This window comes from Ochotona curzoniae, unplaced genomic scaffold (genome assembly GCF_017591425.1).
Source record: "Ochotona curzoniae isolate NIBS_2020 unplaced genomic scaffold, NIBS_Ocur_1.0 contig_908, whole genome shotgun sequence".
In the NCBI taxonomy this organism is placed as follows: Eukaryota; Metazoa; Chordata; class Mammalia; order Lagomorpha; family Ochotonidae; genus Ochotona; species Ochotona curzoniae.
The window spans coordinates 25255657-25282174 of record NW_024466607.1 but is presented as its reverse complement, the minus strand read 5'-3'; the positions used below and the strand labels follow the sequence as shown (position 1 = coordinate 25282174).

Genomic DNA, 26518 nt, shown 5'->3' with positions numbered 1-26518 from the left:
ATAGCTACAATGGCCAGGCCAAAGCCAAGAGCACAACACTCTTTCCAGCTCTCCCAATTGGGCAGCCAAAGCCCCAGTACTGGCACATAATCAGGGAACTGAATCAGAAGCAGAGCAACCAGAACTCAAACCGGCACTGTATTATAGGATATTGGCATTGCAATTGGCAACTTACCCCACTCTACTGCAATGTTAGCCTCCATTTATATATTTTGTGTTAAATAATGTAAATTAGTGTTTCAAAAGTATAATTTCTGTAGTATAAGATAATTTCCTTTTAGAAATAAATTACCTCCCTGGTAATTAAGTCACTTTAAAGAAAAGCACCAACTGATAATTAAAACAGGTAGACAAATCACGAGGTCTGTGAGAAGTTAATGTTTGGAAACCCTTCGTGTAGACAAGGAGAATCCACAAAGGGAGGTTGTGCAGGGACAAGCAAGACACAATTTGCATGTGGAGTATCATCTATCCCAGAGCTAAATTAGTATGAAAGCCATCCATATGTCCCTAAAGAAAATAAAGATTTCCTTTGTGGTTGTCCATGCAAAAAAATGGTGGATGGTGACTGAAATAGTACAAGTGTGAAGTAAATGCTGAGCAACGCAAAGAACTTTCCAGAAGGTCAAAAGTCAACTGCATTTGGCAAATGAAGAATACAGATGAGGAATCATAAGAACCCAAGATAACTCTTGGGCTTCTGGATGGAAATTCAGGGTTCACTGTGGCAACAGCCACACCTCCTATCCCCTGAAATATGTCCAATAGTGATGATTTTAATTCAATGCATTCTCCCTATGGTTTCAAACTGAAGATTCTGGCTGATTTCTAAATGAGGTGGGGTCTTGGACGTTGTCCAGTTGGGTTTTAAAAGCAAGTAAGCTGCTTTTGGACCTGAAATATTTGTATATTTCAGATAATGACCAGTTCTCCCTTTGTGTCACAGGGTAGAACCTAAAAGCCGTCACCTTGGTAATGAACTTCCATCATCTAGGCCAGTCCACCATGTAACAACCATTGCAAAAGGCCAATGGGATTGCTCATGAGTGAATTAGCAACAGTGATCTACACATTGCCATAGCTCTGAGCTATTCCTCTGTAGTTCTCCACCATCAAAAGTGGGGAGGGAACAGGGAAGATTTCATGTGTTGACTGGAAAGTTCTCTCTGTGATACACCTGCACTTGCCAGAATTTCACAAAAGGAAAACAAGGCAAGGTTTTTCTGAATGAAACTTGACAAGAGGTGAAAAGTTAGAGTTGTGAGATTTAGCACTCTTTTTTTTCTCTCTCTCACACGCAACATGTTGCAAGTTTCCCTACCTAAATGATTTTTTAGCACATTATACAAATTAAATCACGATGTAACATTTTCCAAGGTGCTTCTGGAATGAGCCAAGGAATCTAAATTTGGTAACATGTTTATGGGCCACAGTTCCTTCCGTGAGTGGAAGCGAACCACGCCTGCTGCTCCCCTTCCTTAACTCTAGATATTCAAAAGTTGCAGTCTGAGCCAGGTGCATTTCCTTATTAGAAGCGTGTTTCATGGTCAAGTATACTAAAACAATGCTTTAACAAAAGCATTGAGTTCTGGTCTTTTCCTCTCTCTTAGGTATTTGTGGGCCATCGGCAAGAATGTTTGGAAGAGATGGAAGAAAAGATTTTTTGTCTTGGTGCAGGTAACTCTTCAACTCTCATACCTGTCTTACACACTCCAAAAATCTGGCAGATAAAGCAATGTTTTCTAATTGGGATAAAACTGACATAAAGCATTCAAAACTCAAGCTATTAGCTCAGTTAATTTTTTTACATATTACATATGCACATTACCACATTCAGAGGAAGATAGAGAATGTATCAAGTGCCCAAAGGACTCCCATGTGCCTGTTTGTCTAGTTTTGTATCTGCCTAAAGTTTAAAAAATGAATATGCAATCACTTTTTCAAGAGTATTTAAGATAGACATGGTATGTGGACTCCTACCCCTACCAAGTTTCCTGACAGGGGTGGACGACCCCAGGAAGGAACAACATGTGCCTGATTAGGGCGACAAGGATGTGAACGTTGTCATGCAAAGACTGGTATTTCCAAAAACACTACGAAAAGTCATGATGAGATAAAACAGCATCTAGCCTCACATCAATTTTACTGTTAGTATGGATGATTCTGAATAAAGCTGCACACAAAGTACACTCCACTCTTCTTGGTCCCTGCTGCCTGGAGCTTCCAAGACTCTTCACCAACCTCTCATGACTATGCTTAACATTCCAGTATGTGTCTGTCAGTATACGCATTGTATGGAACCAAGGCTAACCCAACTCGAGTGCTCTGTGGTTTGCTTCCTGCACATAATTTATTGTAGACATTTTTCCCTGATTGCACTTAGAGCTCTGGCACAAATACCTGTACAGTTTTCCCCTTTGGATGGATTTCTAGGCTTCTCAAATTTGAGTGGCTGGAACAATACTGCAAGAAACAACTATGTACATATAGATCCAGTAAATATTGATACTAATAATGTAGTTACTTATGATTTATATCTTCATTCTTTTCACTGTTTCTTTTTAAGTCTACAGTAATGAATGTTCTTTAAGTACCTTTTTTCAGTTTGTTTTCATATCAGGATTTTTCAGTTTATGAAGGAATTTGTCATGCTTTGCTTGCAAATTGTTGGCTCCACTCAGAGGCATTTACACTAGCTTTCAGTTTGCAAATATTTCATTTAGGCTATCATCTGAAACATGTTACAAAATAAGTTGAATTGTCACTTGTATGCTTGACAAGCATTCACAGTACTATCATTTCTGAAACCTCACTTTAAATCAACCTTGAAAGTCCCATCAGCCTTGAACTTCTTAAATTTGACCTTCTGTACTCAAATCTGTGCTGTGTTACTCACTCAAAATTCAGATTTCTAGCTGTGAGTAAGAGGTAACTTTTTCTTCCAATGTTGTTCTAAGGGCACAACAAAATCTCCAAGTTAATTAGCCCGAAAGGAAATTTTGGAATACTGACCATCCCCCAGAAGAGCACGTGGCTAAGAAATGGAAGGCATTTTGTCCTGGGATATGTGTCCTTAAACTACCTGTTGGTTTATATTTAGTAAGCACTAGCTTGTATTGGGCAGATTGAGAGAGTAGAGCCGTAAGGCTGTGTAGCCTTTTGCTTCCAAAAGGTATCAGCTGAAGTTCTTCATAAACAAAGAGCAAAAACAGATTCAAGTTAATTAATGTAATAAAATCCTAGATTGGGAAGTTCCTGAGATGTTTCATACTGTTGTTTAAAAGGCAAAATGCCTGTTGTTATTGAGGACAGGGTCCAATATAATTCTAGAAATCCATATAATAGAAACCATAGGCCAGCATTACTATGGTGACGGTGTGATTATAGGACTAATTGGCTCTGCTTTCTGTCCTACCACTGCATTCAAGGTCTGAGTTTCAGTGAATGAGTTCAACTTTGGTCACACCTCTAACTTTTCACAAGGGGAAAGGGTGACACTTTGAAAATCCTACGAAGGCTACCTCCAATCTAGAATGAAGATACTGTTACCAGAAGGAGAAACTGTTGTGGGCAGGCAACAGTTGGTTCCCACTCTATAAAGAAAGCAGAACATGAAGCGAGGAGAGAAGATATGTCACAAGAGGCAGGGCTGAGTCCTTGGCACAAGCACGCTGCCTGAGAAAGCGTTGGGACCCTGCCTGGCCTCCCCTCGCTGGCTCATCTCTAATTCTGACTCAGTTGTCTGCCTGTCTCTCTCCCCCAACCACACTCATGTATATTTCCTGGCTCAATTTCTGGACATCTAAGAAGTATTTGGTCAAAGAGAAAGGAAAATGGAACAGAGGGAAGCATCAAGGGTGTGGCTCAGGTGACTGTGAGGTAGGAAAAGCCACACGATCTGCAGAGTGACCAGTGACAACTTCCTGGTCCAAGGGAGTCCTCTTTCCCTGCCGAGAGTCTGTGCTCCCACCCCAAGGTGCACAGTGAATCCACCGCTGGGCATGTGGCTTCTCTCTGAGGATATTTTAAGCAGAGAAGTCCTTGGAAGAAGCAGCTGACCTCTTACTACTTTGGTAGAGACTTTTTTTTTTTTTTAGATTTACTTCAAAAGGTTCCAGAGAGACAAAGAGAGAGAGAAATCTTACATCTGCTGATGCACTCCCCAGATGGCTGCACAGCAAAACCCCCAAATTATATCTTCTGTTTCTGCCAAAATTAGATTCCTCCCTTAACCATCTCCATGGCCAACAGAGGTGGCATGACAGCCCCACCCCCACAAAGGTAATCACTAGGAGATTGTTCCAGTAACAGTACCTCAGAGCAATCGTGGTGGCTTCCTTAGAAAGCAGTAGATTGTGTTTGAATTATCTCTGCTTTTTTTTCCTTCTCCACCCTTAAATGATCTTATTTAGAAGTAATTTATGAAAATGATGATGAAAAAAACTGGGGTAGGGATTCAGCACAATGGTTACGTCTCTACTTGGGATGTTTAAGGTACTGGCACAAGTCCCAGCTCCTCCACTTCCTATTCAGCTTCTTGCTAACATGCATCTCTGGAGGCACAAGATGACGCCTCAAGTACTTGGGTCTCTACAACCCATGGGAGAGATCCGGTAGAGCTCCAGGTAGGCCTGGTTTCAGCCTGGCCAGGCTGTGGCTGTTAAGGACCAGAAATGTGCCAGCAAATGAAACATCAGTAAGATCCATTTCTTTCCCCTTCTCTGCTTCAAAATGCATGAAAGCAAAACAGTAAATAGTCTCTTAAAAGAAAAATACACCTTGAAACCACTGCAAAGCCAGCAGAGCAGCAGAATAGTTCAAGGGTTCAATCACCTCCTGAGAACTGACAAAAAGCAGAGATTCAACTCAACAGATTCATCCGGCTTTCTGGTCTCTTTATTCCTTTCTCCTGCAAATAAAAAATCAGGAGTAACTTTGCAGTTCTGCTTGATTTCTGGATATTGAAACAGTTTCAAACTTTAGTGTTCACTAAGGAGTATCTGAGATACAGGGTGGATGCTCAGTGGGTAAGATGTTTGCACCCCACATCTCTAAATACCTGGCTTGAAGTCCCAGCTCTGGCTCTAACTCCTGACTCCAGCTTCCTCCTTACCTGGACTTGAAGTACAGTGGTGACTGGCTCAAAGAATTGGGTTCCTGTTCCTCATGCAGAAGACCTGGACTGTAGCTTTGATCTTGGAAAGTGAAGCAGTTGATGGGATGGATCTCTCTCTCTCTCTCTCTGCCTCTCAAGTTTGTAACTTTTTAAATATAAAATGTAAGAGACAGTTCTGGGAAGTGTAGATTCCTCAGGCCCATCCTGATCTGAGTTTCTGATTCACTTGATCTGACTGACAGAATCTGCATATTTGTAACACACATATATGCACAACACACACACACACACACACACACACACACACACACACACACACACACACACATTCCAGTGAAAGTAGCTACCCTTCACTCCTTAGTATTGTAATTTAAAACCTGAACTAAGGGCTCTCCTGTGGGAGATCCAGCCACCTTTGAATTCGAACCTACAGAACCTTGATGGCTGTAGCCTTATTGCCAACAGCTCAGGCCAGGATTCCATGAGAAACCCAGCTGCAAGCATCAAGATGTAGAAAGTGCAACACTCCACTGTGAAGTGCGTATTAAGATATTTCCTATCAAAAAAAGAAAAAGTTAGGGGGGAAGGCAGAGTGACAGCAAGCAAAGGAAAAGGGGAGAAAGACAAGGAAGGGGTATCAATCTATCACAGCAATCAGGAGCCAGAACCATGAACCTCTTTCCCACGTGGGTGGCAGAAACTCAAGTATTTGGGCCACTGTTTGCGGCCTCGAAAGCTTGTTATCAGGAGGCAGGAATAGAAGTGGGGAGTAGCCGAGACTCAGACCTGGCTCTAATGTGGCCAGTAGGCATTCCCAGCAGGAACTGAACACTGCACTGCAGTGCCCACCGCTGTCGGCTTGGCCCTTTAGGATCCCATAGGTCTCTGTGCTTTGTGCTGAGATGGTCCAGCCTCTGATGAGTTTCAGACTCAAGGTGCATACTTGACTCTGCCACACTGTCATTCCAAGAGCATTGGCTGACTCATTGTCCTTTCATCAGAATAGAGGTTTTAAATAGTTCTATGACATAGAAACGTGCATTTCCTAGGGAATAGCGCTAACAGAGTTCCCAAATCTTGGCTAGTCCTCCATTCTTCTAACACTCTACAAAAATGGAAGTCCTCCAACTTACAATAATTAGATGTATTTAATGAGAAATAAGTTCTTCTCCTTTCATTATCGCTTAGGGTAAATGTCAGGTCATAAATGAAACGCCCTCCTAATAAACCTATTCACCATCTCAGACCCGCTGTCTGACAGCAGTGCATTCAGCCAGGAACCAGCAGAGGGCAGCAGCACACAGCCCGCCAAGAAGCAAGCCACTCACCAGAATAGAAAAAACTTAACCAGCCCCAGCCTTGTCTTAATAGTAAATGCACGAGTCTTGAAATAACACCCTTCTGTTGTGGTATTGTTCTGATCTCAAGAGTGTCAGCAACGGTGTGTCTCACTACTCACATTAACAAACTATGTAATCTCTCATATCCAGGGAAATGCCTAGAAAAAAAATGATCCCAGTAACTTTCCTATAATATCTATCATCACTATCATGCAGGGAATCATAAATCATCTCTTACCCATTGGAACAGTAATGGGTTGAAAGTTCCTGATGCTGTACTTAAAGTTCAGGATGTCAGGAATACCTCTTTAATGGTTTGCACACAGTCAACTTTCTAGAACCAATCAGACTCAACTAGTGAATGCCCATTGCATGATAACTTTGCATTACAGAGGTCTAAGTGCATGACTCCTTAGCTGCCCTCCAGCATCTTATCATCTAATAGGCAAATATATCTGCTCAACTACACTATGATGCAGTGCTAAATGCAACGAAACGGCTTATATAAATGCATATATTGAATGTTTGTGGTGTGCATCTCACATACACTGTGTAAAACTCAACAGATCTTCCAGCAATAATAAGATGCCATCAGGGACCTATGTTGTAGCACAGCAGGTTATGGTGCTGCCTGTGATATCAGTATCCCATAAGACAGAGGTTCAAGTCCCAGCTTCTCCACTTTCAATCCATCTCCCTGCTAATGAGCCTGGCAGAGTAGCAGAAGATAGCCCAAGTACTTGGGCCACCTGCCACCCATGTGGGATACCTCGATAGCATTCCAAGCTCCTGTCTATGGTCTGGCTCAGCTGCAGCCATTTAGGAAGTAAACCAATGGATAGAAGATCTTTGTCTCTCTCTGTAACTTTGACTTTAGTGTAAATGAAATCTGTTTTTTAAAACGACACAGTTAAAATATAGATAAAACTCAGAGGCCTAAGGAGTAACATGATCATAGACAGGGTGGCAGCTACTTGTACGTCACTTTCCCCTCTAGGAGAAAGGGATGGTACTGATTCTCATTCAGGAGAGCTGACATGTATTTGCTTATGAGCTGGTCTTGTATTTCCCTTGGAGTCTGCTAAGGCCTTGCCATGTAAAGAGCAGGCTGTCTATATCATGTACATTCGGATAAACCCACATGAGGTAGTTTTCACCAGGAACCAACAGAGGGCAGCAACAGATAAAGCAACCACTAAAGTTGTCTGTCCTTGGGCACCTTGCTTCTTGCCAGTCCTGGGACAGTGAGTGCATCAGTATCTTAGAGCTGCTTAAATCTCTCTCTCTCTCTCTCTCTCTCTCTCTCTCTCTCTCTCTCTCTCTCTCTCTCTCTCTCACACACACACACACACACACACACACACACCCCTCACTGTAAAAGAGACTCAAATTGTCCCCAGCAGGGATCAGAGTTCACTCTGAAGTGTCTCTTTGAATAAAGGGAGCTAAGAGATGAGGGACATGGCTCTCCTTTGCAAAGACAGCTGACATCCGTGGATGGTAAATATGCCCGAGAGCTCTTAGCCCAAAGCCGGGGAGATGCTTGCTCTCCCACAGGCTCCTCGTGAATGAGCCAGACGTAGCAGTGCTAATCGTCCACAGTGGGTCTGCATGCACCATGGCAACAGGGTCCTGCAGGCGGGCCCGCAGCTGTAGGCACCCACCCTGTGCTAGTGTGGTTGCCACATGTCAGTAGAGTGAGGGCTGCAGCTTAGGGTGCTATGCCACCGGGCACTGAGGACTGCTCCACTGTGACTGGCACCTACCGATCGAGTGCTCATTGCTTGTGACAGCATGTCATTCCTGCACTTGTCTGAGATGCAGGGAAGACTTTTTCCAAGCAACCAAAAGCACTCCTGCCGTGGGTGGAGGGAGAGTGGGAAGAGAAACATGTAACTTTGATACTGAGAATTGGCCTGAAAGAAAAATAATGTTCCCCTCAAAAGGACATCCACAAATGAGTCTCTGGTTCCTAACTTGTAATGGGAGACCTGTGTGGTGTCTGTGCCCATGGCAGTCTTAGAACCACGGTCCCATCAGCTCAAGCCCTTACAGGTGCCATCATTTTTGCTTATAGCCTATTTGCTAATAACAACAGCAATGATGTGAAGACCCAACTTTGACACGGCACTGCCACGTGCCAGGAGCAGTCTCCAAGTATATTCCATGCATGAACGCATCTAAGTCATTGCTCACCTGAAGCCAGCGACACGGGTTCTTCAATGATCTCCAGTTTACAGATGAGTAACAGACAACAGAGAGGTTAAATACACTGCTCAAAGTCACACAGCCAGGAAGTACGGGAACTCAATTTGAGTCTAGATCCCCCAAAAGTGCAGGTGCAGCTCAACAGCAGAGATTTCTTTCAGGAAAGAAGGCTCCAGGAAGCTAAGCCTGACCGTGTCCTCTGCCTTCACAGGTCAGTCAATACACGTTTGCCATGTGCAGTTACCGGGAGAAGAAAGCGGAGCCGCAGGAGCTTCTCCAGCTGGATGGCTACACCGTGGACTACACCGACCCCCAGCCAGGTAACCCCCAGCCCGCTCAGGGCCCAGGCAGGCCTCTGCTATGCTCTTGGCCAGGTACTTGCTCCATCTGTGGCAGGCTCCAAGCTTGTGGCACCAACTTGTTTCCTAGTGAGCACAATAACCACAGTCCCCAAATCTTATAGAGTTCCCATGCCGACTGGTTCAGTGCCATCCCTAGCAAAGGCTTTGCGGTTTCTCGAGGGAATCTCTGGCTCCAAACCAGAATGTAGACCCTGATGTGCTTTTCTAACATGTACCTGTGCTTGCATCTGTTAAGTGCTCCTCACCCTAAACAAGACATCCTGTGCATCTAGCAGGACTGGGGTGGGGGGTGGAGGGTACGCTTGTGTGTGTGTGTTACTGTGTGTCGCTCACCAGGGATGTGTGTGCTACACAGATATTATGGTCAAGGGAGCTGCCTCCTGGATATCTGAAGAGCTGACAAGAAGATACCAATCTAAAGAGTTAACACAGCTAAGAGAAATACACACATTGTACTATTTCTTATAAGTTCTCCATTGCAGGAGTTCTACATCCTGCCCCTCACACCTCTCCCCCCACCCATTTTGTCGTTTTCCCAGAAAAGTGAATAGAAATCAGTCTCAGAGAGCCTTCGGGGGGGGGGTGCGAAATCATTTCAGCATATTAATGAACAACAAGCACCAGCATCCCTCTCCCAGAGAAGTTTATTTTTATGCCAAATCTGTACAAGAGAAGCATTTCCAACCATACTGCATTATTTGGCCCAAAACGTTTTCTTCTACTCCCATATTGCTCTTGCACATGCAACAAAATACACATAAAAGAAAAAAAAGAAGAAGATGAGTTTGTGAGAAGACCGGGGTGTTAACCTGAGAAGGTGTAACAGAGAAGGCCTGGGACACAATCCACTTTGAAAAATGAATACCCTTGGAAGCCCAACCCTGGGTGACTTGGAAAGGACCCATCCATGTGACCTCCTTAGAAAGTTTGCATAATAGAGATGCCCAGGGAAGTCACAAGTTAGAAGCTGTGCCCAGAAATTGTTGAAAACAAGTGGAAGGTTGGGGGTCACAGGTGATGTCTCACCAGAAGGCTGAGGGTCCTGCATGAAGAAGCTAGGTCAAGGACACACAGTGATCGTTTGGTTTTTCTACTCAGGTCGTTGGGGGTCCCTTCAGAGAAGTGGACTGAGCCAGTCAAGACCTGCATTTTAACGGGAAGCCACAGGACTCACTCACATGAGACCAAAAATCAGCAAAATCCTGTGACAGTCCTTCCCTTTAGGCTCCCTCATTCCTTTTCCTGTGGGTTACTGCGTGAAGCCCTTACTGCTGTTGCCTATGGTGGATAAGCCTGGGATCACCATCCCGTCTTAGAAATGAAACACTTGGGGTTCTCAGGGCTCCAACAGCACTGTACAAGATTGCCTTGTGACAGAGCTGGGCCTTGGGGTCTAGCTTGTGTCATCCTTCGGCATTTACGCTTAAAACATAGCTATCTGTACAAATATAGCAAAGCCGTGGTTGTAGTTTTATCAAATGAAAGCAGAATCCTCTTCCTACAGTAGGAAGGAAGCAGAAACTATTCTGTCTATATGAACAGTAACTGGACACATGTATTTTTAAAACTTATTGTATTGTTTTTTCCATTGCTCCCACGGGATAAAATTCATAGATTTCTTTAAGAAAGTTGGATAAGTGGCATTTCTTTCTGATGTGCCAGCTCCTGTTTACCTCCCCAATCATGTTTGATTAAAACTAGAGACTTAAGAAAAGTCTAATTCTGAACCATTGCTAGCCTGTGGACCAGAAAGAGGAAGGGCAGAATCCTCCTCCTGGAATGAGCCCTGAAGGAGATTCTTTTCCAGGCGGAGGTCCAACTGACATACATGTTAACCAATGTCCTCAGAGATTTTTAAAAATTGTTTACTTACAAGGCAGAGCAAGAGAGAGGGGAAAAGATATCACTCTTCCACCCTCCATTTACTCCTCAAATTCCTACAATAGTCTATGCTGGAGTATGGAGACCAGCAGGCTGGAATTTTGTAGACGGACGTTGTCTGCTGCCTACCCTGATGTGTTAGCAGGAACTGAATTGGGAGCAGAGAAGCTGGAACTTGAATAAGGGAAAAGCAGGTGTCCCAAGAGGCAGCCCAACCTGGTGTATTACCGTGCCCAGTCCCCTGTCCTCGGGGATCTAAAGGGTGAGCAGGCAGATGAGGAGGATTTGGGAGTACATCTTTGCTCCTTCAGATTGTCAGTGGAACCAGCTGAACTACCTACCTGAACGGAACAGACACTTTTGTAGCCTCTTCCACTCTGCCCAAAAGAGCCAGCTACTTACAAAGGAGCCTGGACTTAACTATCTTACTTCTTACTGCCTTACTGCCAGCTTCGGGATCCAAACCTTAGGCTCACCTAGACACAAGCAGTTGTGCTGAATAAACTACCCATTTAGGGCCTTGCCTTGTTAACCTGGGGAACTGGCAACTCACCATCCCTAGGATTTATTTGCAGGTTACGCCATCGAGGCTAAGGTTGAAAAGGGTTCTTTACCTCCCGGTGGATGTGACTCAGAGCATGTACAACAACCTCTCAATCCTGTCCAGTTAGGTAGTGAAGTCTTCAAAGAGAAGGATAGCCATTCAAAATAATTCAGTGGTACAAGTTAACAAACAGTTTAGTTCATCTGAGACAACTCTTGTGGATCTCTTTTACTACTACAAATAGATGATGGCCATGCAAGTTGTTAGAACAGCAACTCTCCCTTCAGGGACCCCGTCAGCATCCATTCAACTTTCATCCACTCCCAGGCTCTGGGTCATGACAAGCCAGTATGTGGGGGGCTCTGTACCATGCAGTCCATGGAGAGCCCATGCTATATTTTATGTCTTCTTTATCTCTTGGTTCTCTTTACATTGTATTGTTCTTCCTCCTTTTTAACATTTTTATTAAGAATATTTATATTTATAATATGTAATAAAATGTATGATAAATGTTCCAGATTTCACATATTTCATAGACACAATTCTAAGTAGATAATCAGACTTCCCTGCCTCCTTCACTCCCTTCCTTTGTTCCTTTCTTGTTCTTTCCCTTTAATTTTCATAATAACATAATTTCAGTTTACTTCATAATCAAATGCTCATTGTACCACTAGCCATGATGTTCAACAACTAAAAGAACAGAAGGGCCACAGGTCTGCAGGAGTCTAGATAAGGGCTAAAAGCAATAATCACACCTTGTGAGGTTTTTTTATATTCTGTATTAACTACCAAATATTAGAAAAGGAATGTACTTTTTCTTTCTTGGACTAGCTTATTTCACTAACTATAATCTCCAGTTGTGTCCAATTTGTTAAAAAAAAAAAATAGGATTTAATTATTGGTTAAGGCTGGGTAGTATTTCATGGTGTGTGTTGCATGTGTACATATTACATTTTCTTCTTGTGGTTATCAGTTAATCAATATCTAGGTTGAGTCCATATCTTAACTATTGTGAAGTGAACTGCATTAAACATGAGGGTATAAATAGCTCTTCTATATGCTGATTTCCTTTGACTAAATGCCTAGCCATGGAATGGCTGAGTCGTATAGTAGGTCTACTTGTAGATTTCTGAGCGATCTCAATGCTGCCTTCTGTATGGTTTTACCATTTTGTATCTCCAGCAATAGTTTTTCAGGATACCTTTTCCTCTACATCCTCACCAGCATTGTTTTTTTATAGTGCTAGCCACTGTAACTAGGTGAAACCTTATTGTGGTTTTTCTCTCTCCTTCTTGCAATCATTGGTATGTTCACTGCCTCTCATTGCTGCTACCACTTCTAGGTATCTATATTTGCCTGTACTCATTCCATGTTGTGACTTCATCTGTTCTTAAGGGCAGTCCTATTGAGCACTGGTTGGGCATTCCAGTCCCGTTGGTTCGAGCCTAGTAAGTATAGCACAGTGGTTCCAGTCATAAACACTGGGGCTAATCTAGCCTCAAAATTCAGCTCTGACTTTTACAGCCCATCTTTATGTACCAAAGCTAATTATTGTCTTCTCTGTGACTCATTTCCTCATCTCTAAAATTGGAAGAATAGCACTTATATTACAAAGTTATTGAGATGTTCAAATAAAAATTAGAGTATTTATTAGTGTTGGTCTGTGTCTCTGAATGACTGTGCAGTGGAGGGGTTTTCCAATTTCTCAGATGCCTCCGTGAATGAACTCTGACAGTACCACCAAAAACCTGAGGGAGAAGGGAGTGGCAGTGAGGCAGGGGAAGTGCCCCTCCAATGATGTCCACTCTGGCATTCATTGAGTGCCACACATGATGGAAGGTCTATAGACCTAGTCTTCCTTTGAACTCCGAAGTGCTAACTTTTCTATTTTTTGTTCATTTTTTCATTTCTCTTTTTAAAGACATAGCAATTTATTTATTTCAAAGGCAGAGTAATAGAGAAATAAATAGATCTTCCATATGCTTATTTACTCCTCAAATGACCACCATGCCTAGGGTTGGTCCAGGCTGAAGTCAGAAGCCCAGAACTCCATCTGGGTCTCCCACATGAGTGGCAGGGGCCCAAGTCCTTGGAGCATCTCCTACCGCTTTCCCAAGATCATTAGCAAAAAGCTGTATTAGAAACAGAATAGCCAGGACTGTGCTCTGATACATGATGCTGATGTAAGAAGCAGTGTCTTAACTCACTGAGCCGTACCACCAGCCCAAAGCACCTACTCTTCAAAGTTCTGCTTCCTCCCCTTCCTTCTAGAATTTTTCTTCCTTTATTTCATCCATTAGATTAATCAATCTTTCCCAAGTAGAACATTTTTTTAATCCTCTGCAAGAAATAAATCAAACTCTTTCCCTCATAATTATAACTCCTAAAGAAAGCTTTTATCAAAGCTTCATGTTGTACCATGAGGCCCTCCATGCAATGAAGCAGCTGTTTATTGTCCTTAATCATTATATGTTCTAAGAGCAGAATTCTCAGCTCATACCTGCTGTTGCAAGACAGACATCCTTTGAATCACTGTCAGTGCAACGGTTGGGTCTAATAGCATCAGAAATGGCTCTTAATATCAAAAAAAAAAATCAAAGGTTGCAGACTTTACTGGAAGTTTGGAAAGTTACATCATTCTTTTATGCTCCTCTAAGTGTATAACCAGTAACTGGAGATAAGGTGAAGAACCTAAGACAGATAAGTTTTATTTGCAGCTGGGGAGTACACAGTAACCTAAAATACAGACTTCTGCCCAAAGGTGCTTCCACCTAACTCTCTAAATTTTAACCTTTTAAAATAGCTATGGGAAGAATGGGATAATAGCTTATTTATCCGTTCCTTCATTCAACAAATACATGTCTTATCCTATTTAATTATTTCCTTATTAATTTAATTATTGGACTGATTTAATTCTTAACTGGTTGATTATATAATTAATACTGTATAATTTACTAGGTGATACAAACAGTGGAGGAAATTTACATTGGATTAGGGGAGATGTCAACAGGAATATGCTCCTTATGCCAAAACATGAAAGGGGTTAGGCGGTGAGTCATGCAGCTCTATGGAGCTAGAGTGTTCCAGGCACAGAGAACAGCTTCAGGTGTAATGGAGCATCAGGAAAGCACTGTGGTTACAGCTAAGTGTATGTGAGTATATGTGTACTCAAGAGGGTGAGGAGCAATTCACCTGCAGACCTGTCAGAACGTAGGCTTTTCTTCTGAGAGAAATATGGCACCACTGGCAGGTTTTGAGCACAGAAATGATCTGACCTGAATGTTACACTAAACTGAGGGCTGAGATTGCCATGTCAAAAATCAATCATAGAGAGTGGCAGTGGAAGCTAACAGGTCACACAGGGGGCTCTTTACTCAATCCAGGTGAGATTTAAGGTGGCAGCATTGAAAGAGGAAGGTGTTCACTGGATGTGAGTGTTGAAAGTAGGGAGCCAAAAATGAACCTAAGAATGTGGGCTGCCACACTTACAGAGATGAGCTCAGCTCTGCCCAGATGGTTTGGAAGAAAGATCTGGAGTTCAGTGTTGGGTTTGATAAGCTTGGGGTATCTACCAGTTATCCTCAGAGGAAGTCAAGAAAGCTGGCAGATACTCAGTTCTGAAATTCAAGGGAGAGGTCTAGCGTGAAGATACAATGTGAAGATCATGGGCATACTTGTATTTAAGCCTGGATAACATCACCAAGGGAGAGGGTGCAAGTAGATAAAAAGTACAAGGAAAGAATGCCAGGACATGGCAGCATGCAAAGGTGTAGATGAGGAAGAACCAGCAAACAAGGCTACGAGTTCGTGGCAAAGGCTGTGAGAGAAACATTGGGTGCCCTGGAAGCCAAACAAGTGAGTGGCACATGAGGCCGACAGATTCACAGATTGATCCAAATGAGGACTTGGACTTAATCATTGCAGTCAGCAATGTTGAAGTCTCTAGTGACGTTGACAAAAAAAAAAATGTTTATTAGGACAGCAGCATGGTTGGAGGAACTGTTAATGCAGAATAGCAGAGAAAACCTTGGGATTTTTTAAAAGTAAAAATGTATCGTATTTTTATTTGAAAGGTAGAATTATAGAAAGAAGACGAAATGAAGATCTTTCATCCACTGGTTCATTCCCCAGTTTGCCAGAGTGGTCAGAAGCAGGCCTATCCAAAGCCAGGAGACAGGAACTTCATCCAGATCTCCCAGATAGGTTTAGGGGCCAAGTACTTGAGCCATCCTCTGCTGCCTTCATCCATAAGCAGAGAGCTGGGTCTGAAATGGAGCCTCTGGCACACCAACTGGTGCCCCTACGGGATACTGATCCTACAGGTGGACGCTCAGCCGGCTATGCCACCACAGCGCTGGCCCCAGACCATTGATATTCTAAGTGTGGTCCTCAAACCAGCTCCATTTACATTATTTGGGAACTTAATAGAAATACAGACTCTCAGAATCTCTTTTGGACCTGATAAATCAGAAGCTGCATTTTGACAAGAAGCCCATTGGATTTAAATGCCCTATAGAATTTGAGAAGTCTTGGTAAATATCTCCTTTTCATTGTCAAGAGAACTGAAGGGAGAAGACAGTTCAGACATTTTTGTCATTATTTATAAATAGGGAAAAAATATATCCTCATGCAAATGTTTATGCATCTTCCAAGCAACCTGTTAGTTCTGTCCTCACCAGGACAAAGAAAGAAACAAGAGTTAGAATCAAAGAGCACCTGTAAAATCATGGTCAGAGTGCTGGGTCAAGTTAATGCTGCCTTGTTTCTAATCCAGCTCCCTGATACAGCTGGAAAGGCAGCAAGAGATAGCCCAAGTACTTGGGTCACTGCCACCAATAGGGGAAACTCTAAGAGTTTCTAGCTTTCAGCCTGGCTCACCCCCATGCATGGCAAGCATTTGGGGAATGAACCAGTAGATGTATCTCTCTCCCTTTCAAATAATCAAAACAATCTCTTTAAAAAAGAATATGGCTCCCCCCACCCCTGCCATGACCAAGTGGGTCTCAAACTTCCCATTCTAGACTTGGATTAAGCATGCCCTCCCTCCTGCAGCTTCAGGCAATGCAGCAGACATTGCTTATCTCAGGGCAGAGTATGGCAGAAGGCAACCCAGCTCAGTGTGGTGGACATGGTTACTCCTTTTTCTTCCAGGTTTGGAGGGTGGCCGAGCTTTCTTCAATGCAGTCAAAGAAGGAGACACAGTGATATTTGCAAGTGATGATGAACAAGATCGCATCCTGTGGGTACAAGCCATGTACCGAGCCACCGGGCAGTCACACAAGCCTGTGCCCCCCACCCAAGTCCAGAAACTCAACGCTAAGGGTGGAAATGTGCCACAGCTGGATGCTCCCATCTCTCAATTTTGTAAGTAAATATGCCATTTAAAAAATATATTTGCTCTGTACAGTAAAGTCTTCCAAAGTTAAATTAGAAAACCTAGTTGCTTTTATATATAGGATCCATAAAACATAAATTCCCATTTGCTAAAATCATATATGAATTCAAGGGGGGAAGTTGGGACAAAATGTTAAATGAAAGTAATTTTAAAGTGCAATACTTGACATTCTCCCCTAAGAACTAAACAAAGGGAAGGGTTTTGGAGGTGGATATTATCTTATGTTTTGTGAAGACTTTGGAATTCACAGTCAAACACGTATTTGTTTGAGTCCTTCAAATATAGTAAATTATTGTATATCCTTGCTTCATTTCTCCCTATTAAAAGTGATTTAAAAATAGAGTTGATTTGAAACAAACTTAAATCTGCAATTTAGAACCATTTAAAAATAAATGATGACATTATCACATGCAGTGAAAAAAAAAAAGAAAAAAAAACATGGTACCTAAAATCCCATCCCGAGTTAAAATACCAGAAACCCAAAAATGAAACTGTCTGCTTTAACAGCCCCAGTTCCTATTCCACATTCTTCTCCTTTTATCTCTTCTTGTCTTCCTGCCATGTAGTTTTGCTACCTAGGATGCTTTATATCTCCCACTATTTCATAAAGTGAGAGCAAGGTATATGCTTAAAGATACTTATTAAAACAAATGACATGGAGACAAAAAGCGCTAAATAAAGAAATCACTGAAGTTGCAAACATTTACCCTAAAGGGAGACTTCTTCCTTACCCTGAACATCAAGTCAACCAGGAATAGCTCAGGTTGAAGTCATTTGTAACAAGAATCTTGATTCCCAATGCTAGTATGGAGCTCCTTCAGTCTGGCTTACTGAGCAACTGTCTGGAGATGAGACACGTAATTAGGAAGGCAGATGGTTTCCCTGATCTCACCATGCCAGTAGCCCAGTGGGAGAGCCTAGACAGCATGGAAGTCAGCAAATGAATCTCATCATTTGGACACTGAAAACTGCCATGAAAAATGTCACTTCATAGTGACTGTGTAAGGAGATAAGATATTACAGGTCACCAAGAACTTAAACCCAAAGAAATGACAGGGAGTCTGCTCCACAAATATTGCAGAAAACAGAATTACAGCCAAAGGGAAATCCAGTGCAAAGGCCCAAAAGCACAGGAAACTTGATCTTCAACCCAGTGTTTTACAATTTCTCCTCTGCTGCTCTTAACCAAAATATGAAATAATTACACAACGGTGGCAACTAAGGGGGAAAATTCTGTGTAGTGTATTCACTGCCATGTTCACGTTCATCTGACAAACCTCTCAGTAACCTTGCTAATCAGGAAGTGCAACTCTTTCATTGCAAGGCAAACTCTCTGTCAGGTGCTCACCGGAATTCCTAGCAATGCTGGTTTTTTTTTTTTTAAATAAGATGCTTCCCTTTTGGAAGATTGCAAACAACCACATAATCACAGTTTCCACACAGAATATTATAAAAGAATTAGATTTAAATGTGCAATGGGGAAGAAGTGGTAGCTTCCTTGCCTATGATCACCAAGTGCCTGTCTTTAGTCTTCTTGCACCAGGTTTATTTATTTATATCAAGAGAAAAATCACCATTAGTTGAGAGGAAGCATACACAATATTTGTTTACTGTTGTTTCCTAAAAATATAATTTCAGAATATAAAACCTGACATCATGGAACTCCTCCCCTCCCCCTGCCCACCAGGCTCCCCTTTCATATATTTGGAGATAACATTTCTGATCATATCTACCAGAAATGAAATTATCCATGTATCAGAGGAAAACAAACCCTGGTTGCAACAGTCATCCAGATCAGTCTCATGAAGCATATATCTCAGGTGATATTTGGAAAATATTTCACATTTCCAAATAATCTCCATTTCCTCTGAAGTCATCTCACCTTTCATTCAGTGTCTCTTCCATCATCTGTCCAGATTCAGGAATTGCTAGTAGGTTTGTGAGAAGACCCTTTTCCCTCACCAAGGAGGGAGCAGGAAGGACATTTGCAGGGTAAAACTGAAAAGAGAGCAAGCCCTGCTTGAAAAAGACTGGTGATGGAAAGTGCTCAGGAGGGTTGTCTCACTATGAAAATATGCCAGGGTTCTTGAGATAGCTTTTGCTTAGTTGCTAGAATTCAGCTGGTTATTGTATTAACATGATAGTTGTTAGTCATCAGCAGAACAATTGACTTGAAAGCATAGTGAGACAGTACTCTGAAATAGATCGTTGTTACTCGCTGGTGCATCTAAGGCAGAATAATGAGAACAGTTAGGGGATAAAAACTTACCTGTCGGGAGTATTTGAGGTAGACTAAGTCAAAAGAAGGTCGGAGTCCTGTCTTGAGTACCTGTTCATAGCTCCACCTTCTTCCCAATGCTTCCCTAATTACTGTCCAGGTATGAGAGTGCCCAGAGAGTGTGAGATCAGGTGCTCTAAGGACACGACCACCACCTTCCACCATGCAGATAGATAACATCCCTTCATGTAGGTAAACATGTGGATGGCACCACTTGAGTTGTACAGTGACAAAATTCAACATACATAGTGACCCTATAATAACTGGGTTCCTTGCCCACAGCTTCACTCCAGTAGTGCTGATTCCTGCAGTCCATGGCAATGTTACCCTCCCTAAAACAGCTCCAACACTGCTCCAAAATCTATCGATGACCAGTTCAGAAACAATGAAAACTATAGGCAGAATACCACTAAGTGTAACCTTTGTTGCCATAATTGAGAACGCAGAATAGTAGGTGGAATACAAAAAACCCGTGAGAGAGACAGAGAGAGAGAGAGAGAGAGAGAGAGAGAGAGAGAGAGAGAGAGAAGGAAGTAAGGGAGGAAAGGAGGATGGAAGGAAAAAACAGGCAAGAGAAATTTTATATTCCATGGAATCATCAATTAATTCTGCATTGCAAGCAAAATAAGAGGAGACTGGGAGTGAGGAAAGAAGTCATTATTTTTATTGGAATCTGCTACGGAGTGACAGCTAATTCACAATTACTTCACAACTGATTTGATTTTTTTCAAACCATCCCTGTTAGACAATGCAAGCTTCATGCATGGGTAATTCAAACAACAGTGTTGATTCATATTGCAGTGAACAACTTCTCCTGATTTACCCAGGACATTCCTGGTTAGCATTGACAACCCTGCATCCCAGGAAGACCCCTCAACCCAGGACAAAATAGGACATATGGATCACCCAGTACTACAGTGTAACCCCGTACTACAATACAAAACCAAGAAGAAACTATAAGCCGCATCCTTTGGTCATTGACTTGCATTCGATAGCCATTGTCCACAGTGACTTTGTTTAATCAGGTCATATCACAATATTTCAGTCCATCACAGATTTTTTTTTTATATCAAGAGGAAAGAGTAAAAGAACAATCAAGTATTGCATTTTAAAAAAATAAATGTTTGCTTGACCTCCAAAAAGGTAAGGTTGTTTTTAGATGATCAATTCTGCACACATGTGGTGAAGTCCTGCTTTGGAGAATTTGCTGAAAGTGCTTGTCATTCTTAACTACTGAGTAATTTTTAAGAACAACAACTTCCCAATGAATTAACTTTGAATTCACTTTGCTAGTATTTACACTATGAAGGAAGGCAACATACGTATTTTGGGAGGGTGGTGGAGAACAAGGAACACCCCAGTCTTGTCATGTCGTTATCTGTTCAAGGGGACCTTAAAAGGGAAATATTTCCTAGCTTGGGAAAGTTGGGAGTAATTGTAAGTTTATTTGAGTGTTTCTAAGTTGAGATTGAGACTTCTGGGGGCACTTTTTGGTTTTTGTTTTATTTTGTCGTTTTTTATTTTTGCTATTTAAAATGGAAAGACACATCTAAGAATGGAGTGGAGTATTTATATGGAATTGTAAAAGTCTAACAAAAATAGATCCTGCTATTCATTAGTTTGTGTGTGATTCTACAAAGATTTGGGTTTCACAACCTTTAAGCCTTTTTTTTTGTTGTTGTTCTTTTGTGGTCTTTGTGTGTGTATTACTTAGTTTTTTTTTCCTTTTCTGTTAAGGTTTTATGGAAATTAAGACAGTATCTAGCTACACAATGTTTTAAGATAAATACTTGCAATTCTCCTATTTTTATGGCCAATATTTGCTTACCTGGGAAAGAGTATCCAAATCTGTTGAGTGTTGCCACGATTTATTGTGCCAAGTGGCCTCTCCTGGAGACACCTTATCCCTGTCCATTATGTATTCATAGAACAATCAAAATCAGTGTCTGGATTCTCATTGAAATGGGTTGTGGGGAAAAGAATATTTTAATCTTTGGCATTTGGTCAAAGGTTATTTGATGTATCATTCCAATATCTGTTTCTCCACTGTTAATCACATCAGAGATCCCCAAAGTTGGACATCTTAAGAATTGTTGTGTTTTTTGCTACTATCTGAACAGTCCCCAACAGAGGGATTTTGGTTTGTCAGTTTGGGGGAAGTTGATTTTGGTTTTTATTGTTTTGTTTAAGTTTTCTTGTTCAATCTTTGCTCGAACCCAAGAACTTTAGCTGGTAGGTTAGAACTCCTGTCTGCTTTCCTGAGCCTTGTTGCTAGTCTTTATGTTATTCTGGTTTGTTCCTTCTTACCCTGCTAACTTCTAGCTGGACTGAAGGGTAAGTGCTCCCCTATAGCTAGCACAGCTCAGATAATCAGACTAGATTATCTGACACCTGCAATGTGCTTCTCCCCTCTCCTCTTAAATCTTCCTCATGTCTAGACATTGTAGTAAAACTTTTTCATGTTATTTTCCCGACCTTAGGTTTGAAATGTAAGCTTCCATACTGAAACTAGGATGCATGTGATGTGTGCATAATTGCCTCCTCTCCTTGGCTTTCATATTGGCATCAAATGATCCTCTAAGTGAAGCCAACCATTCACATCTTCTAATTTTTCTTCATTACAAGAATATTGATAAACCTTATGATTAAATGGCAAAGAATGCCTTTGTCTCATGGAATTCACAGCTACCTGACTGCTTAATGCCTGAAAACAGATCATTTTGCACTCTTACAATGGGTTGTTGCTGTTATTTTTCCTTTCCATTCCAAAGATTAGAATGGCCAGTGTACCATTTGTGTGGTAACCATGGATACCTAAACAAATAGACAGGTGGGGTAGGAAACCCAAAGATGTTTACTGAGCAAGACTTCAAGAAATTGCAAGACACAATTAACAAAGTAAAAGCATTGTTGGAACACTCCAGAAATTATTCTACCCGGCTTGAGGGTGTGCTCTAAAAAAAAAAAAGCAGAGGATTAATTTTCAAGGGAGAACTATAATACATGGGACTGCCACACACAAGAACAGGAAATTAAGGACACAATTGAGTCCATGTAACTTACTCACAGTCTGATAACATTACAGAGTTTTGACCTCTGGACTCCGAGGTCATTCTACTCCCCCCAAAGCAATCACAATAACTTTTGTACATCATGTGTATTTGTATTGATTTTTCTAAAAATGAACCCATAAGAGAAAAAAGATACTTAAAAACATGCGAAGAATCTTTCTCTTCATGATTTAAATGATGAATAAGAATATACAATTCCTTTATTCACACAAGAAAAATCAAAGCACTGAAAATGTTATGAGGGAAGATTTGACATTAGAGGGAGCTAGAAAATATGGTCAAGAGAGCAGGCAAATATGTATTTGAGTATTTTGAATGCTGATTTAGAAGAAGTAGGTCGTATCATTCTTCCTAACCATTTAATAATAGTTTGTCCAATTCCTTTTGTTTTTCTCTTTAATTTGCTTTATCTCCCTTTTTTCCTTTTATTTTGCATAAATGTACTCCTGGCTAGCAGACAGACTTTTATCACCACTCCAAACAGATATTTAATTTAACCTTACTTTCCTATGAATGTCTGGAGAGGCATTTTTAAAAACTTATAGAAAAATGTGAACTTAGTGGGAATTCAGGATTCTGTTATACTTTTTTTCAAGAATGAAAGAAAGGATGGGTGAATATATGACTGAATGAATTCCGTTTTGTATTTACAAAACACCGCATTGCTATTCTAGTAGATTTTCAAATAGTCGTTTGCCTTAATTCCTTGATATAGTTTTATCTCATAAGATTTTTTTTTACTGTGTCTTCTTATATTGTCAACTTGCAGTTGCTGTGTTGCAGGAATGCATTACAAAAGAATCAATGCAATATCAACTTGAAAGTTATATTGTAAATCTCATTCCTTCTCCATGTAAAACTAAATGGCTTTTTAGAAGAAAACACTCTCAAAGTCAGGTCCCAATTTCTCCAAACACCATGAAAAAAATCTAAATATTAAATGAAGATTCATTTCTTTGTTAATTAAAGTGTGTAACTTTGGACAGACTTAATAAATTGGTTACTCAGTAATTTTCATGTCATAGTAGTTTCCAGTAAGATGTATTATTAATTAATCATGGAAAATTTTCTTTTGCCATGCTGTAGGAAAGGTAAAAACATAGATTACAATCATTTCACTGAAACTTTATATCTATTGCATGGAAAATACAAATCATTAATTTCATTTGAGATCATTGACAAAAGTCTCTGCTGTGATTTTTATTCAAAACAACTGTCTTGAGAAGTATTAGAAAAAATAACACTGAAATAAATATCACGTTTATTCCCTGAAGTGTATTGCCAAAGTTGTTTTAAATATAAGCTTTCTACAAAACACAACGTGGTCCTTGATGGCTTCTGAAGCAGCCCTCCCCTGTTGGCCGCTCACGTGAGCTGGGTTTCATGGAAAGGATGGGGAAGGACTTCAGTTGTTTCCTCTGTTAAGCGGTCCACTGTGTGTGGCAGGGTGATAGCCAGGACAGCACCCGACTTTTGCTTGCTATGCTGAGCTGAGGCAGAGCGCAGCGTCCCCTGGTTAGTTGAACATGCCAAGAAACCCATTTCTAGAACAATCCGTAAACAGCCAGCTGCCATCAATCATTGTCATTTCTTTATTTCATGTCTTCTGATGAAGCTGACTACTGTCATTGTTCGTTATTGTCCAAACCATACATTTGCTCTTGTACTGTCAAGCAGATATGACAAGCACACATTCGCCATAGAAGGATGCCACAAAGTCACCTTTTAATGTGCAGTTCGGGTACACAGATAATTTTAGAGTCACATGAAATATTCTCTCGCCCCTAGCACCCGTCAGGAATAGCAGTAGACATAACTGCTCTCGGTTTCAACGCTAGTGCAGCTGCCTCTAGCTTATAGAGAGGAATCACAAGAGAGTAGAGCCTCTTTCAGATAATTTGTTAACAATACAGTTAAAATTATTTTCAACATCAGACATTCCTTTTCACGTAAAAATTTCCAAAATACTGAATTATATAACCAAATGGGAGATCCAACCATTTGTCTTAGCCTTCAAAACTATTGTGATAATGGGAAAATCTCAATAAAATAAAAATTTTAAAGCTGTATTATTTCTGCAAGAAAATTACTTTTATGTAGCAGACATTATTGCCAACCCATCTAAAAATATAAATGTCTGAAAGAAAATCACATAAGTATGCTAACTATTATGATAAGAAGTCATGAAAAAATAGGGTATGTTTTCCCAGTTGCAAAAAAAATGGGAACAAAAAAAATCCTGAATATTATGATCAATTAAATTATAACATAAATGACAAAGAGTCCATAAAGGCCAACATTAGCAGAATCTTAGTAAGGTAGGTGAGCATAAAACTCACAAAGTGATATCACTTCAGGAAGCAGTATTTTCTGAAAATTCCCTTCGAAATTGTGTCTCTGCAACCTTCTGATAAAGATTTGCACTTGAAAGCATCCCTGCTTTCTATCAGTCTGATTTGGCCTCACGGATATCACAGACAGTGCTTTCTGTTATCTAATATAGCATAAGGATCAATCTCAATTAGGTTTACTTTAGAGTCAGCCTCCTGTGCCCATGTCACAAAGGACTTCCAAATCCTCCTGCAGTTATGTGTCAGAAGAGGCGCAGGTAGCACCGTTTGGAAGGTGTGTCTGTCAGATTGTGCCCTTACTGCAGAACCTACTGCAGAACCTCTCAGTTACATTCGGAACACTTGCCAAACCAAGGACGTCTTAGACATTACCTCCTAAGATGTGAAACAGTGTAAGATAATTCTTAAAATGTCGACAATCGTTAATTTCTAAGGAAATATATATATGCTAAAGGAAAAGAGCATTCCTGTACCTCTCCCAAAGAAAGAGATGATCCAAATATCTTTAGGGATTTAGGCAGCCACCTTCCCCTCCTAATTCTGTTTTGCCCAACCTAATGTTCAAATTCCTTTTCATTCTCTTGACATGTGCCAAATATTGGCAAAGAAAGTGATCTAAATGTCCCAAATTCAGGAATTGACGTTCTCATATTTTGCACTGGGCTGCTCTTCCCTGCTACTGTCAACACTAAAGTTTTCTCTTTTTTAATCGACCAATTCCAATTGTTTGTACAGAGGTAGTGGAACTGCAAGGAGCATTCGTTTAATCTTGCTCGGCACTGTAGAACAGGCTGGGACAGTGTAAGAGTGACTATATGGTGTTGCTTGGGAGGCGCCCACAAGTTCTTTGAAACAGAATTTGGAACAGCTGGACCACTGCAGTGTTTTATTTTAAAATAGGCAACATATGTAATGCATATGGTCCTAGACATGTATGGAGACACAGGCAGACAATCTGAATAGTATCCAAAGACACCTGCACCTAGAATTCTGTTTCCTTCTATAAGATTTTTTTTTTCCCCAAAGAGCACATGTTCCCACTTTTGAATTTGCAAGATACCATCTGAATCCCCATGTGTGTGACTCCTTAATAAAGTCAACAAGAAGTTGCCTAGGCTTTAGGTGTCAGTGAGTTAATAACTAAGTCTGAATGTCCTGGCTCCTCTTGAAGTTGTTGACAGTGAGGATAGGGGAATAAAAGATAAGGAATTTGCCCTTAGGGAGCCTATTTTCTACCAAGGTACATAGGGGCATTTCACAATGTTCATGGAAAAATAAAAGATATGTTCATTTTGGTATAAAATATTTTTAAACCCATGCATCTTTTTTTTCCATAATAAGTGTTTTCCATGAATTTTTTGCAAAGACCATGTATGTTTCCTGACCATAGAGTAACTGGAACTTAACCCAGCCATAACATAGAAACAGGAGGTAGTCACTGGGTACATAGGGACAGAGATGTAACAAATTAGAGCAATGAGAAGAACTCCAAAGTTCCTAGAAACAATATAGCTTAAGAAGAAAAGAAGGGAAGGAACATCCTTGACTCACAAATAGCTTCAAGCTGACTAGTTTGGGAAAACCTAAGAAGCTTGCCTGTTCATATCCAGCTACTGTTTGTTGCGCATTCACTCTTTGCCAGGTGCTAGGAATGTTCTAGTCACCTCACATTAGATCCTCAGTTTATAAATGAGGACAGGAGGCTCAGAAACATTAAGCAGCTTGCCTCCTAGCACTTCTCTTGGTGACCCTTCCTGAAGCCCACCCACTCAGCCACCTGCTGCCCTCCCTCCCAACAAGAAAACTGTTCCCATTGAATTGAGGTTATCAATGTCCCATAAAATCAAGAAATTTATAAAAGACATGTGGACTAAATGTATTCATTTTGATAAAATCAGTTCTTTGGGCTAGCAAATATGTACCGAAAGTGCCTACTGGGTGCAAGATATTGTGCTGGATGTCAGGGACATAG

At 41.0% G+C, this 26518-nt stretch overlaps 1 protein-coding gene across 17 annotated transcripts in view; it reads left to right on the top strand.

Annotated features, from left to right (window-relative positions):
• CADPS (calcium dependent secretion activator) overlaps nucleotides 1-26518 on the top strand; it is a 424483-nt gene that overhangs the window by 259946 nt on the left and 138019 nt on the right. For 14 of the 17 annotated variants that reach the window (XM_040994760.1, XM_040994752.1, XM_040994757.1 and 11 more), the window contains 3 exons: nucleotides 1611-1677; nucleotides 8876-8984; nucleotides 16603-16815. In XM_040994760.1, the coding sequence (XP_040850694.1) occupies nucleotides 1611-1677; nucleotides 8876-8984; nucleotides 16603-16815 (389 nt within the window). Of the gene's footprint in view, nucleotides 1-1610; nucleotides 1678-8875; nucleotides 8985-16602; nucleotides 17048-21446; nucleotides 21459-26518 lie in introns of those variants that run through there. The other 3 variants (XM_040994750.1, XM_040994751.1, XM_040994765.1) reach the window with 2 other exon arrangements.